The following is a 15,712-nucleotide window of genomic DNA, read 5'->3' as shown; positions in this document are numbered from 1 at the left end:
CTGGAATTGATTGCGTGTCTTGTCGACTAATGTATAATGAAGACAAAATTGAACACAGTGTAAAAGATGTTTGGGAGCAACTTTACCTGTATTTGTTTGTAGAAAAACGATTTGACACAAGTGAGGCACTATATGTTTATGCACACGGCATTGGGTTTTATAATCGAAAAAAGTATTCCTCCTAGAAGTGTTCTGAATGACATGGTAGTGCCTGATATACCTGTTGTGCTTAAAAAATTGAAGATAAAACCTTTGGCAACAATTTATAGATATTGGAAAGGTGAAAGACGTATTAGCTTTCTATTGGAGCACAATGATTTGTACAAAGGCAGTCTGACTGTACCAGATTTGACTATGCTTGATATTGAGTCAACAAGCAAAACCAGTGAAGGTCAGTTCCAACGTATATCTGTTGCTGAAGGGAATAGTTTGTTCGAACATTCACTATTCGTATTTTACACTTATGTGAAGTCATGGGAGACAGTTTAGAATTGTACCAAATGAAAGCAACAAAAGGTCCACCAATCAGTGTCTGGGAAAAAACATTAGAAGGCCGTTATTCCCCTATGCTTTTTCCTACTGGAACAGGAGGCCAATTGGATGATCGGAAAGTTCCAATTTCTTCTTCTAATATCGTTGTAGACAAATGTATGCTGAAGATTCCCTATTCCCTACAAATGTTGAATATATTTTTAACTTATTGTATGAAAGGTAATATTCAACATTATGTTATGCTGCTGCTCACTCACTTTAGACTGGAACTAGATTTCAAAATCTTTCTGCTTGTGAGATGCTGCAACCGGTAAAAGAACACATGAAATTTTAGAAGTAAAACTTACCAATATTCTTGCCACCATGAGAGGAACCAAAGCATATTGGTATAGAAGGCACTCAGAATTCAGATGCATGATCAGAAACTTGGGCCCTCCAACTTGGTTTGTGACTTTAGGTTGCACTGAATATGGTTAGGATGATCATGCAGAGTGGATTTCGTGACACATGACACCATGAGGAAATTGTGTTTCATGGACCCTGTTAGTGTATCACTATTCTTTCACCACTGATTTTACAATGTTACACTTTATATGAAATAAAGAAAATGGTCCACTGGGCACTGTGGAACATTTCTTTTGGGGCAAAGAGTACCAGGCACGTTGGGCTCCACATATGCATATGATGTTATGGATTAAAAATGCTCCTCAATTTGGTAAAGAAAGTGATGGCTGTGTGATGGAGTTTATAGAAAAATATGCTACTTGTTCCATTCCTGCTCAGCATGTCAATGGTTATCTACGTAAAACGGTGGAAAGATTTCAAAGGCACTCATGTGGCAAGAACTGTCAGAGAAAATATAAAAGAAAGACAAGTACTACACTCAGTGCAGATTTGATTTCCAAGGCCTGTGACATCAGTTGCTATAGCGAATAGTTTGATGTCATCTGTTCGACACCATGTTACTGGTAAGTCACTGAGGAATACGTATAATTTAAAAAGAGATGAGGAATGCCAATTTATTAATGATTACAATCCTGTCGTTGCTTGTTATATTACAGCATACACGACAAAAAGTAAAAAAGAGCAATGCAGCTGAAGTATGGGCAGAATTATCAGCAGATAAAATTCTTAGTCAGAAACGTCTAAGCTTTGGTCTGAAGATGCTCTCACATTAGTCAACAATTTCCCCAAAATACACAGAAAGATAGTCAAGAATTATTAATGACTATATTCGATTGATCACTGTAGAAAACTGTTAGTGTAGACAGATATCTAGGAATTAGTTACAAGTGGAACCATATGTGTACACAATGTAACAAAGATCACACTACTCAGGATATTTCTGAAACATTGTTACATGTTCCTATCCCTGATCAAAAAAGTGTGAATTTGTCTGATCTTCTAACAAAAGCTTCCTTGACATGCAATGTAGTGACTGTGGTTGTAAGGTACAGTCTACACTGCAAAATCTGTTTTTTTAAAAAGCATCTATTATGTTTCAAGGATACAGTGTAGATGGTAGGAAAATTAACACGTCATTATTGAATTTTGTAAATAGTCAAGTTTCTATTAGTAAGAAAACTTTTAGGATGTGTGCAATTATTTTTCACGAAGGAGCACACATTCACTGTGGACATTTCACAACATGGGTGCAAAGAGAGGTAGATTGGCTTGTCTGCAATGACTCTATAGTCACGCACAAAGCTAGATTGCCAAAGTGTTGAAAGAATGCTTACTTAATGTCGTTAGAAGCAAAGTTTTAGACCATGTTTTATATTCTTTGCAAAAATAAACATGGAAAATGAATGATTGAAATGGAAGAATATGCTAATAAGTGTTTTATACAAAGTAGAGGATAGATAGTTACTAGGGTGCAATTTTAAATCATTATGACATAAACATATAGATAAGATTATCAAGATCTAATAAATTAGAAAAGAAAACAGTATTCTGCAATCTTGTACTTCTGTTTTATTGTGTAAATCACTGTTTATTTTAATACATACAAGTGTTCCCTGTAAGTACTAAGTTACATAAGTGGTTCCATGGACATTATTTTGAGTGTTACGGAGTGTAGAAGTTCATAATTGTTTACATCTGAAACAAGGAAACAGTAGGATGTAGATGCAAAAAAAAGTAAAGTACAGTGTTTGTAAAAGAAATGACATCTAACTACTAATAAGAATTTCATGGAAGGGTTTATATATATTGTGCCTCATTACAAGTATGCCGGTCCGGTTACAATGGTGCCGGCAAGCTACCAGCACCGTTGTTACCAGACGGGCATACTCCGAGTTCAGTGTGCGGGTGCCTTTCTGGCTGCCAGGTCTGACCTGGCAGCCGGAAAGGCACCCGCTTGTAGACCTTGCCGGTAGCACCGGCACCATTATTTATGGTGGTGCCGGTGCTACCGTCCTCCCCAATCCCATTGAGTCCCGTGGGACTCAATGGGAATGGGGAGTTGTCTGTACCGGCGCCTGGCTATGGGGAATTACCAGGACTGCCAGGGCTGTAATGCCCGGTAATTCCCCATTGCCAGGTGCCAGTAAAAAAACACCCCGGCGGCAGCCGTGCCGTTTTTACAGGCACGGCTACCGCCAGGGTCGTAATGAGCCCAATTGTGTCTTACTTCGTATGAGTGTAGGTGGCCAAAATAAGGACACACACAAAGCTTTCAAGAAATATTGCAATTCAATTAAAAAGCAAACCAGCCTACTTAAAGTGTTACTTTGTTTAATCTGTAAAGTTTTTCTATTTCAACTGCAGAAGTTTTCACAAAAGTCCTGGAATATGCTCTGTCCTTACACATAGTTAACAATAGTTTACAGAAAAATGTCATTAGCTGCTTATGTGTGTAGGTGGCCAAAACAAGGATGCGCACAGATTTGAAAATAATTTTTTAATGACAATTTTAAAAAAAAATCAATTATGATATGTAGATTATGTAAAGTCATTATTAACTTCTCATGTCTATATGCGGCCAAAGCACATACGCACACAGATTTTACAAGAAGTGTTGACATTTCATTTGTAAGATTCCTAGTGTAGCTTATAGTAAGTGTTGATACATTTACACACTGGAAAGCTTTTATTGTCTACATATTCTTTGAAATAATCTTATGACTAGAGTTTAAAGAGATTTACACTCATCGTAGATGATGTCATTAATGATGTCAAGAGTGATGCCGTCATTGATGTAATCGCTGATGTCATCATTGTGGTCATAGGTCATTGTGGTCATAGGCTGTGCAACAGGGGCACAACGTTAAGGTGGCTTTAGCCGTATTTCCAGGGTTTTGTTGTGTTAAGTTCTCACCTTAACGTCCATTGAACTAAAGTTGTTTCCTTGAATCTAATACATATATAGTTTGATGAGTGGATGTTTGTATAGTTTGAATGTGGTATACATGGATGTCAATGTTGCAGTGTAGGAATGGTACCATATGCCCAAGTAGTCCAATCTTAACGCCATATATTATGCATGAGTGTATTAAAGAAAATGTAATTATGTGCCCATGTTTTACACGTAGTCACATCATATGCCATGTATTGCCTCCCATTTTCCCAGTGTAATAATGGGTTTCAAATGACTCAACCAGAGATGTTAGTTTGATACAATTAATTTTGCAGGTCATAATGTTTGGGGTCTTTAGAAGTATCACTCACAGTGTTACAATAATCTGTCTTTTCTGACCTTCTTCCAGGTTAGTAGCAAGATTACTTTTTTATGTTCTGAAGTGGTCCCCAAGTGACAAGTCTTGCTAATTCTCTCTTGTTTCTTGTTATGACTCTATTGTTTCTTTCTTTTCTGTTTTATGGACTGTTTGTGCTCGTTCAATGAGGTTAGGGTCTCTACACTTCTCTTTATCCCACTTGCTGGGCTGCCATCTTCTTCCGCTTAGTTCCCTTCTGGATTACAGTTTTTTTCTCCTCCTCTGCTTTCTGGGTTGTCCCTTTCCTGTTGTGTCTGGATCTTATCCTCCTCCAGTCTATGGGTTTTGCTTTCCGTTTACCTTCCTCAAATCTTTGGATCTCAATCTTCTCCAGTCTCCTGGGTTTCTTCCTTGCTGCATTTTCCTCACGTCTTTGGTTTCACTTCATATCTCCAGATCTCACATTTGGCCTCTCCTTTCCCGGTCTTAATTTGCCTCTCTTCTCCAGGTCTTACAACTGGCCATTCATCTCCAAGTATTACAATTGGCACCTCCTCTCCATGCCATGCTGTTTGCCTCACTGCTCCAGGTGTTACAATTGGCCTCTCCCTACCAGGTCTTACAGTTTGCCTATCTGCTCCAATTGGTCTCTCCTCTATGGCTACTACAATTTGTCTAATCCTTGTGTCTCCACTCAGCAGTCTCCCTTCTTCCTTTGACAATTCTCCATCTCGCCAACTCTGTCTCCATCAAGCAACACTGCTGTACTGAGAGCAAGATTTTAGATAGGGCTGATGCTGCTTAGCTACACTGTGACTGGCTTGACTGTATACCTAACTTATTATAGCATGCTCATTGGTAGGGAGGGTTTGTAGTACTGATCCTTGGTAGGATGTTTTCAAAATAGACCAGTAGTCCTTTGGAATATTTGCTCATTGTGTGTTGGCTGCTGTTGAGGATGCACGTTTCACCCTGGGCCCCTCTAGGCTAGCAGATCCAGATGTCCCTCCGACTGGGTGTTCATTCATGCTGCTCTTTATGTTCAGAAGGTCAAGGTAAGAGCTGTGTAATCCTTCGGGTGTGTGGGCAGGCTAAAACCCCATGTCTTCCAATTTTCATATAAAGTGTTTGCTGTTCCCATCCATTTTGTGGCTGCAGTTGTGGGGAAGCCACAAGTTCTCTTTTCTCCATAATTTCTTTGAGTATGAGAAGGATGGAAAGTCTCCTTTGGGCATCGAGACTCTGTAGAAGGAAGAGCTATGCTTCTTTCTAGCACTCCAGGCAACACATGAGTTTCAGTTTCCTAGGAGTTCCTGCTCTGGGTTGCAGTAAGCATCTCTGTGGGGTGCTGCGGTCCTCCACATATTTTTCATGAGGTGAGATTTGCATATCCAAGTCTCTGGTCCAGTCCAGTCTTAACTTCCTCAAAAGAAGAGGTGAATTATGGGTAATGCAGATTTTCCCTGTTTTGTCTGTCAGCTTTGTACATGTTCCTCAGCATTCCTCCTGTCCACGGGGATATGAACGAGAAGTGCCTCTCCATAATATTCCTCTTCCATAATCTGCACATTACTTTCTAAATCTGGTCTAGGTTATCCATCCAAAACACTCAAGGAGTTGCCTTGAAACATAAAGCAGGCACTATCAAAGACTTGCATCACACTGCTAGAAGAAACATCCGAAACATGACATCATGCACCGCTTGATGCACCTGGAAAACTTCACACCGTATTGTCAGAATCACCTGACGGAGGACATCATGACTTGGGAAACAAGTCACAATGTAGTGAAAGACACAATCAAGTTAACACGCTGTTTATTGGAGGCACAGCTGAGCCAACCTGCAATGAATCACCAGACAGACCTACAGAATACTGCCCCGTGGTTTGAAAAGATAAATATAATCAAATGCTCACAAGATACATTCTAAGTGGTTTCCGTCCGACATGATGAAAAAATGAGCTTTGAGAGGACAACATGCACGTGCCTTGGTATAATAGAAGTGTAGACCAAATGCAATTTCTCTTCCATTTTCACACACACAAACACACACACTAATACTTTGAAAATAGACATTTCCTAAAGTCCTGCAAGGAAAAATAACGACATCGTGAGTAAAATGTAAGAGGGCACTTGAGGTGTAGCAGAGGAGAGTATAAACGGTGAGGCTGGAAAATATTATTTGCTGTGTGGATAAAAGGCTTCCAGCCCCTAATGTCAGAAGACATTCATAGCGATCTTCTTAACATGCCACACCCTCCATTAATTCAATCAAGACTAGTATTGTCAGATGCTAATCTAAGTAATTTAAGGGGGCACACACTTTCTATAAAAACATAATATGTTTTTCATTACTCTTAATATGGCATCATCTGATTGTTTTCAAAATATCTTGTTTCACCATTTTTGTAAGCATTTTTTCACGCTACGGTTGTCCTCCAAGTTGTGACCTGCGTTCTCACGACTGTCTGAGAATGCACGTTCTCTTTTCCTCTGATGTCACTTTCTCTTTAAGGTAAGGTTCTGAATGCATCCAAACATTGGAGGATAACTGTTGCAAGAATACTTACAGAAGTGGATAGATGAAAATAGGCAGAAGATAAAAAACAAAAGGATTACCATTTTATGTTTGTAAAAACTATATGCCCACTTCAAAATGCTTTATTATTTATTATAATTTTAAAGTTGACAGAAATCACACTGAAATACCTGATTGGGATTACTATGCTGCTCATCATTCGGTTGATAATCAGGGCACTGGTCTTCAGTATGCATGTCTCGTATTTGATTGTCTTGTTCTTCACAGTTTTCATCACTTGACTTTGACTGCCGCATTAAAAAGATGATATTTGTTAAAGAATAAGACAATTGTATGCATGAAGAGAACATATATGCATTCATATACGGATCCCCCCTTCGTTCGGGGTATTCAGGGCTGTTAGAGGCCCACCAGCCCGAGTCTTGGCGAGGGCTATGGGCTGTTACTGGCTCTGTATGCCCCCACATCCCTGGGGAGATGGGGGGGCGTTGCTATTTGCACCTCAGGTTGGCACTGAGGTGTGAATACTTTAGAAACTGTTTTCGCACAGAAGAGGGGATTTGTGCATATTGTGCATGCCAAATCTCCCGACAAGAAAACAAAGATGACTTTTGCCTTGGAAAATAGACAAGGGAGTAAATCCCTTTTCTATGTCCATGTTTCCATGGCAGCAGTGATGGCGAAGCAGCGTACATGGCAGGGAGATGAGGGCCTGGGACCAACAAGGTAACTTGGGAGGGGTCAATAGGGTGGGTGTGTGGGCTGCAGGATTTCATACGGATATCTTGGAGGGGTGGGCAAAGGTACCTGGAAGTGCTGGGCCTATAAAAGGTTAGACGCCTGGAGGAGCACAAGCAGCCACTAGCAGAATCTGCCTGTAATCCCGCCACTTGATTGTTCAAAAACGCTCCCCCAGGTTAAAAGGAAATGCACGGACCAACCTGTGTAGTGTTCTTTTAAATGTACAGGTAATATGGACATATTCTAATGTTAATATTGAAATATTTTTAATAATTTGCTTATAGATAGCCTTTATCAGAACAAAGATTAATCAAGAACAAATACATCAACTCAGAACATCGGACTACAGCTCATCTTTTTTGATGTGGTTTACTTTCTTTATTTCTGAGTGATAGCAAATTTGCAAAGACTTGATTTCTTTATTCAAACCAGTTATATAAGGCTGCTAGCTCCAGTCAGTAAAACATTGTCTCAACAGGATCGGGTGAAACACTTCGCTGACCGTCACTGTACTCCGGGTCCCGTTTTCAATCAGGGGACAAAGTGTGGTTGGCATCCCGCTTTCTCCCTAAACATCTGGTGCCTTCGAAGTTGTCTCCCTGATACTTTGGACCTTTCATGATCCTGCAAAAAAAAGGATTGGCAGCTTTTCTTCTTCAACTTCCCTCCTCTTGGTCCAGGATTCATCTGGGGTTCCATGTGTCGCAGCTCAAACCAGATGTCCCGGATAGTTTTGGGTGCACTTTAGTTACGAGGCCTCCACTGGTATCCACAGATTTGGGCCCTGAATTCGAAGTATCGGGGGTCTGCTTCTCCTGTTATTTTCGGGGTCCGCTCTAGTACCTCGTGGATTGGAAAGGTTACTCCCCGGCAGAGCGGACTTGGGAACCAGCCTCTTTGGTGCATGCGGCTTGTCTGGTCCGTCGATTCCATTATCTGGATCCTGGTCACCCCGGGGGTCTTACCCTTCACAGGGGGCATACTGTCATTCTCCATAGGCAGCGATGGTCACTTTGGAATCATAGGAGGCATGTTGGGTTGGTGTCTTGTCATTCCCCCAAGATGGCGCCCTCAAGTTATAGTAGCATTGCAGTCTATTCGGCTCTCCCGGCTCAGGATCCGCCCATGCATCTCAGAGGATGAGGTTATCAGGAATCAGAAACACAGAGCCTACGTGTCGCTACTCATTCCAGCATGTGGTCCGTAGGATCGCAAAGATTCCTGACTATTATCGTGTGATCACCATTGGCATTCCATCTCTAATTTCTCTGCCCTTTGCAGTGGTCTGTAACCACTGCAAAGGGAGAACCCTGCCAACTCTCCCTATGCGACCTGTGGCAGTCGCTTCTCAGAATCCACCTATGCGACCCTGTTACCTAGCAACAGAGCATTCTTTGGTACGCCACAATTCTCTCTGTTTTCATGCTAAACTCCTTTCACCTACACTTAGTAACTATTCTCAATCCTGCAGGCCGCATCCTTAGTAGACACACCTCCGGTGTTCGATAAAAGGACCAAATCTCCAAATTCTGTATTTAATCAGCACAGAGGTAGGTCTCCACCTCTCCCGACCCTCGTAGCCACATTCTTGTTTTCTTTCACCTACTGACTGTTCTCTGTGCCCGCAGACCTACAGTTGCCGGTTTACAATCCCTGCCTTTGGCTCTTCAATATCAAGAGGGGGAACAACAAGCATCTGCCATAGCAAACCCACGCTATACTAATTTCTTTCTAATCATAGTAGACATTCGGGTGGGGAGCCCTTACTTATCTGTGTTTTTATGTTACAGCTTGACTCACGGAAAGCCTCAGCCAGTGAATTAGATAAACACTACTCCTCTAACTACCGGGGACAACAGCTACAGCACCTACAACCCGGAAGATGCCGTACCACCAGGGTTTTATTCCCCAGAGGGTTTCCCTAGGGTTTCTGCTCGCCCTGTTTCCGTTTTGTGGAAAGGGAAGCACAGAGCAGCTGGGGAAATTCTTTAGTGCTGCTTTCACCACCACTGATTCAGGTCAGTGCTGAGAAATCCTGTCTTATTTTGATAAGAGTTCAAGCTTTGACATCAGGGCAGCAGACGGAATGTCTTGGAGGTTAGTTTCATGTTGGTCCAATGTTCCTTATCTCCTTCACACTCATACTAACTTTCACATCTCTCTGAATCATGGGAAGGCCCAAATCACATTTTCATTAATAATTTTAGTTATGTTTATCACACCAAAATCATTTTAACATGGTTAAAATGGGGTGACTGTCACCTTTAATATAAGTCTGGAATGACCGTTGTGACATGTATGCTGCCCTTTTTATGTGATTAAATGTATTTTTCCATTAATCAAACTGCAGTTTCACAGGCCTCTTTCACTCCAGCCCCCACCCTTGCTCCTAAGTTTAATTTCTCCTTAGACATGTGACTAGCCAGAGAGGCTCATGTTTAGGTTCGCCTCCCCCTTCAAAGCCTGACAGCAACCCTAATGGACTTTTTATGGGACTTGTAACCTCAAGGTCACTTCTGCTGCAAGAACAGACATAGGCTTATCTGGTTTTCACTGTGTTTTCGATCTAATCCTATGTATTTCTTTCTATTTATTTAAGTAATGGCTCTGATTGATGATGATAACCAGGCCTGTGTCTTCAGGGCAGCAGAGCGAAGGTCCTGGAGGTTATTTTCATGTTGCGAGAAATGACTGTTCATGTAACCAGCAGCAAATGGCCTTTTAAACTCACACACAATTGCAATTTCAAATGATATCTTATAAGGCACACAGTTTCAAAATACATGTGTATCACCTGGATTGTCCATATGTATAAGGCTGTTATATGAGAACATGTCCAAGCTTTAAAAGTCTAGTGAGCATTTCTCTTAGGATATTGTAAATTTGGATGAGTGAAAAACGAAAATGACATTCTTTTATTTATTTTCCATGCAATGAGCTCCGTTTCACTTTAGCTGCTGGGAGCACAATCTGGTATTCCATTGAAGATACTGAACGCACTGCTGTTTCTTTATGTGTAAGTGCTGCTCTCCATGGATTGTCAGCCATGAGTCTATCTTTGCCTTCCTAAAATGCATTGTGCATATCTTTGCACTTTTGATTTTAAAGCCCACTCTCTTTCCTTGGTGATTTAGGTTCAATAGGCCTTATGTCTGACATCATCATTTCTGTGTTGGCCTTATATTTCGGTGAGCATTTACAAATGACTCTGGCCTCTTTATTTCTGGCCTTCAAGGGCTATATTTTACCCCACACCATCCCTGATGTGCACCGGAGTCCGTTAATACTATTGCAATATTATAAACTGCTTGCAGGCTTCCAATTCAAGTTGACAAGCTTCCCAGAAGAACCATCTAATGACCTGTTTCTCTTTTATACTACATGTGATGAGGAATGTAACCACTCGGTATCAGCACTATATAAATTGATATTGAATTTAGCCCCTACCGGGAGCGTCCAAAATATGTACGAAGTGGACCGAAGATATAGGGGTTGAAGTCACGGAATATATGTGGTGTAAAATGTGCTACATGGCGTGAGAGGTATCGCTAAACTCTAGATTCTGGCTTATTTGACTGAAAATATTGAACAGACGGCACTACCCTCACCCACAATGTACTTTTATTTGTAGGTGAGACTGAAAGCAAATACCCCAGATGTGAGTCTGATGATGCAACATAAATACATATGATATGGTCCTGTTCAGAATTGACAGTATTATGGAACGAAGTGTGTAACACTCTTGGGAAGATAGTTGGACTCTGCCTACAGCCCACACCAATTATGTGCTTATTCGGTCAATAAAATGCAAGAGGATGCCAATAAATTTCAGACTATGAAGAATCCTTCTTCAGGGAATTTCTTATTGAATATGATCAAAATATACACAAGTGTTAACTGAATCAGCAAGTCACCAAGGACCATAAATTCACATGTATGCATGCCATTAGATAATCATAATATGTTCCCGTTGTATCATTGCAAATTTCCCCCATGGTATCAGTGATGGTTGGACAACATCAATTTGTCACATCATGGTGGGACGAATGTTTCAAAACATAGGTCATGGTCCAATTACATAGAACGAAATTCAATGAACAACAATTAAACAACATTTAGAGAAATAAAAAAGAGAGAGAAAAAATAATCAAGAAAAAACACAATGCAAAACAGTCATTAACTAAAATAGATTAAAATCAATCGGATAAGTACATAACATGTTCATTATGTGTTCATTTGCCCGTGCTATGGAAAGTGATTATTTCTTACGAACGCTGGCTCAAATGGTTTTATTGCCGGTCCTTATGCATAAAAATGTAACATTGTCTAAATATGGTGTGCAGACTTGATGTTGGTGATCTAATGTGCCCCCCAATTATGGATAGAGACCAGCAGTCTCATGGGTGTTACACAATACATATATGTTCTCTTAGTGGTGGCATAAACCTGCTACCAGTCCCATGGTCACCCATGCAGTGCTGGTGGGTGGTGTAGAAAATGTGTCATTACTGACCTTTACTGTAGTGCAATGGCACCTGTGCACATGTGCATATTTTGATCATATTCAATAAGAAATTCCCTGATGAAGGACTCTTCATAGTCTGAAATGCAATGGCATCCTCTTGCCTCCGCAAATAAATAATCTAATAACTTTGGCATATCTACAAATCGTTTTCTCAGAACAAACTTTGTTAAGAAACAACAAGTTTCAAGAGGAATTAATTTGAATTTTTATACTACCTTCTATCTTAAATTGATGTAACCACTTGAGTGGTAATAAGGGATTGCAGCCCACACCGAAGGCTAACCAGCCTAGGTCCATTTTTCCACTAGTACTCTTTTGCATGCCCAGCATGGCGACATGATACAGTGTGTTGCACCCCAATCAGAATTGCAAACAAATTGAATATATTTTGAACTCTTCACACTCAATGAAGAATATACTTATAAGTAGTGCCTGCTTTTTCTATCTCTTGTATATTTAAAAATCCATCTCTTTCCTCCCCTTCTGGGATATGATCAGCTGCCATTGCTACACATTCCCAAATACTTTGAGTGAATCTGGCCAACGTGCATGTAGCATTTGCTGACTTAAGGGCCATACTTCCCGCAGAGAAAACTTTCTTGGCCCAAGGTCGTAACGCTTTTCATCTCTGTCTGGGGGAATAGTCGAGTATGCGTTCTGTTTAGAGGTTGATGTGGCAGCTTGTACCACTAAACCTTCAGGAGTGGGATGCTTTGTCAAATAACTGGGGTCACTACTGGATGCCTTGTATTTTGATGTCAATGTTTTATTCACTGCCAGAATCAATTCTGGCGTCTCCCAATTTGTAGTCACTCTCCCTTGCAATGCCACATGAAAAGGAAGAATAGGATCATCCTTGGGTCCTTTATCTAGGATGTCAGTTAGATCAACCTGTTTGTATATTGGTGTGGGTCTTTTCCACCCCATATTTTCTACCACCCTGGACATTAAATGTCTATAAAAACCTCCAGCATAGTCAGTAGGGTCTGTTCTCCCAAACTGTAATTCTGGGGATGTATCTAGTCCACTTGCATTTTGCAGGGACTTCTGTACATTTTTATCCTTGATTCCTCTGAGATCAAAGGTTCAGGGACCCCAGGTGTTCCATACTGATGACCAAAAGGTTGTGAATCATCCAAAGAATGTTCTGCTTTCTCATAAATCGAAGAAAGTGACTCAAAGAAGTCCTTTCTTGGTAATGGTGTATACACTTTTTCTGTGATCCTCGATGGCTTTGATGCTGGTGCCGAAAACTTTGACACAGTCGGCGTCAAGGGCTTCGATGATTTCTGCATCGAGGATTTGTCTGACGCTTTCAGCGTCGAGGACTTGTCTGACGCTTCTGGTGTCGAGGGCTTGTCTAATGCTTTTGGCATCAAGGACCTGGCATGGTTCAATGAGGAGTCTTTTGGTGCCAATGCCATTGATGACTTCTTCCTTGAGGAAGATTTGTCTCGACTCGAGAGATCCTTCGACTGCTCTCGAGGAGATTTTTCTTTGCCTTCTAGGCTCAAGGGCACACATCTTTTCCCCTTATCCTTTTTCTTCTCAAGTTTTTCGACCAGGGCATGACTTTCATACGTTTTCGAGGGGGTCAAGGCTGCATCAAACTGGCATCATTTTCATTCTGAACTTCTCCACTCAGCTGGACAGGCTGCTTTTGTCAGACATTTAACCTGTTCTGGGGAGTAACTCGACAATGAAGATGGCGACCTCTGTTGACTTTTCCTCAAACATCGGGAAGATGACGAGTGGTGAGAACCACTGTGTGATCTTGATCTCTTTGTCTTTTTATGATGAGGAGGCATATTTCTCGACTCGTCTGCAGACACTTGTTTCTACAGGGTTTTCTGAAGGGATTTTGACCTACCTGCCGCTAATTATCCTATTCGCTCTTTCAAGGCTTTTGCTGTCATCAATAGGCATGCCTTGCAGTCGAGGGTAGCGTGAGAGGAATGGAGGCACCACAGACACACCCGATGGGGGTCTGTGTAAAGACCGGTGGGGGGGTCTGTACTTCTGCTCTCTATATGGTAGAGGAGAGGCACAGAGGACCCCAGCCAAGATTCTCTAATACGGTAGCTATGGCCGAGCAATCAAGGCCTAGCTTCTCAGGAGGTGATGCAGGCTGGTTCTTAAGTACAGTGTATCCCCCAAGCCCCCACAAAGGAATGTCCACACACTGTATTACTGAAAACACAGTCTTTATATAATTAATATTCAAAGGTTATGTACACTTATCACAATAACGCACTTTGTGCTCAGGAAAATCAATAATGGTAAATATCTACAATTCTAAAGTGGTACCACTAATATTAGACCTCATTAAAGTGTATTCACAATACTGTTAAAATAGCACACAGACCAATAAGAAGGAAACCAGCAATAGAGAGAGGAGAGATAACAGATGGTTGAAACAATAGGCAGAAGACTGGCCCTTGCTACTGGACACAGTTCTGTGTGGAGATCCCCCCACCTGGGCAACCTGTAAAATAAAGGGATATAACACAAGCCCAGTCCATATATTGTTCAATAGTCTTATTCTCTCCTACAATGTTTTTACCCCCCCAATGTACCTGGTGGAGTCGAGTTCTTCGAAGAGGCGTCGACAGATCCTTCTTGAATGACCCCCTTTAAAGCAGGAGTCACGGATCGTCGAGAGGCGTCGAGAAGCGTCGAGGAACTCGGTGTTCGGTGTCGGGGAATCGACGGCCCTTCTTGAATGCCTCCCCTTTCAAGCGGGAGACACGGGGCGTCGAACGTCCGACAACAAACAAGGTAGAACGGCGTCGATGAGGCGGCAGGCTTCGATCCGAGCGGTGCTTGTCAGCGTCGAGACGTCGGCGTCCTGCGAGGAAGAGGCGTGCGGGGCACCTCGGCGACACTAGTTCTGGACCGCAAAGATTGTGAATGACGGTGGCCCAGCAAGGGCGTCGAGTCGCTCGAGTCTTTGGGGTCGTGAGGTGGCGGGAAACCCACCGGCGGATTCTCCTCGGCGCGTTGGTCGTCCTCGACTTTCTCCGGCAGGACAAAAGCGGTCGACGGTGCGGACGAGGGAGTCCTTCGAGTCAAATGTTCTTAGGCAAGGAGCGGACGGCTCCGGTCGTCGGCGGCACGGCGTCAAGTGGTTCCCACGGCTGGGCAACACAACTTCGACGGGCCTCCAGCGGTTGCACAGACCTACGAACCCTGGTCGATGGCAATGGACTTCGACAGCGTCGATGTCCGGGTGCTTTACTTCGATCTCCTCGGCGGTCCCGTCTCGGGTCGGCAGCCTTTCGAGGGTCTGACTTCCAGGGCGCTTCGGCGAAGATTCAGCGGTGCTCGATGGTCCCTCGGAGCACGGGAAGAGGGCGCCTAGCCAGGTCCTCTCTCGGGTCAGTCCTCGACGATTTTGACAACCTTCAGTTTCTGTCGAAGCAAATGCCACAGCAAGTCTTCTTCTTCCAGCTGGACGTCGAGGATCAGAAAATCCAGTTACTCTTGAGTGGAGACTCAGCTTCTGAATGCTTCTGAACAATTTCCAGTGGTGAGAGGTCCCCAGATATACTATTCTGTCTCTCATCCACACTGCTGGCACACACACAGCAGCCAATCACACAGAAGGGCATTCATGCAGTCAGTCAGCCAATCAGGCACACAGTGCATTCAGGCCACACTCCTCCCTTTCAGACACTCACAACAAGGAATGTGGATTGGGACAAGTACCCAGCCATTCAACACTACACACTGCATTCAGGCCAGTTTCGGGCAGGGCTG

At 42.4% G+C, this 15,712-nt stretch overlaps 1 protein-coding gene across 2 annotated transcripts in view; it reads right to left on the bottom strand.

Annotated features, from left to right (window-relative positions):
• LOC138579862 (uncharacterized) overlaps positions 1-15,712 on the bottom strand; it is a 513,147-nt gene that overhangs the window by 178,410 nt on the left and 319,025 nt on the right. For both annotated transcript variants that reach the window (XM_069650089.1, XM_069650090.1), the window contains one exon: positions 6,858-6,974. In XM_069650089.1, the coding sequence (XP_069506190.1) occupies positions 6,858-6,974 (117 nt within the window). The remainder of the gene's footprint in view (positions 1-6,857; positions 6,975-15,712) is intronic.

The sequence above is a fragment of the Ambystoma mexicanum genome, chromosome 3p (assembly GCF_040938575.1).
Source record: "Ambystoma mexicanum isolate Mex_15411 chromosome 3p, UKY_AmexF1_1, whole genome shotgun sequence".
NCBI classification, from domain to species: domain Eukaryota; kingdom Metazoa; phylum Chordata; class Amphibia; order Caudata; family Ambystomatidae; genus Ambystoma; species Ambystoma mexicanum.
The sequence above is the reverse complement of the archived record's forward strand: the minus strand, read 5'-3'. Positions and strand labels throughout refer to the sequence as shown.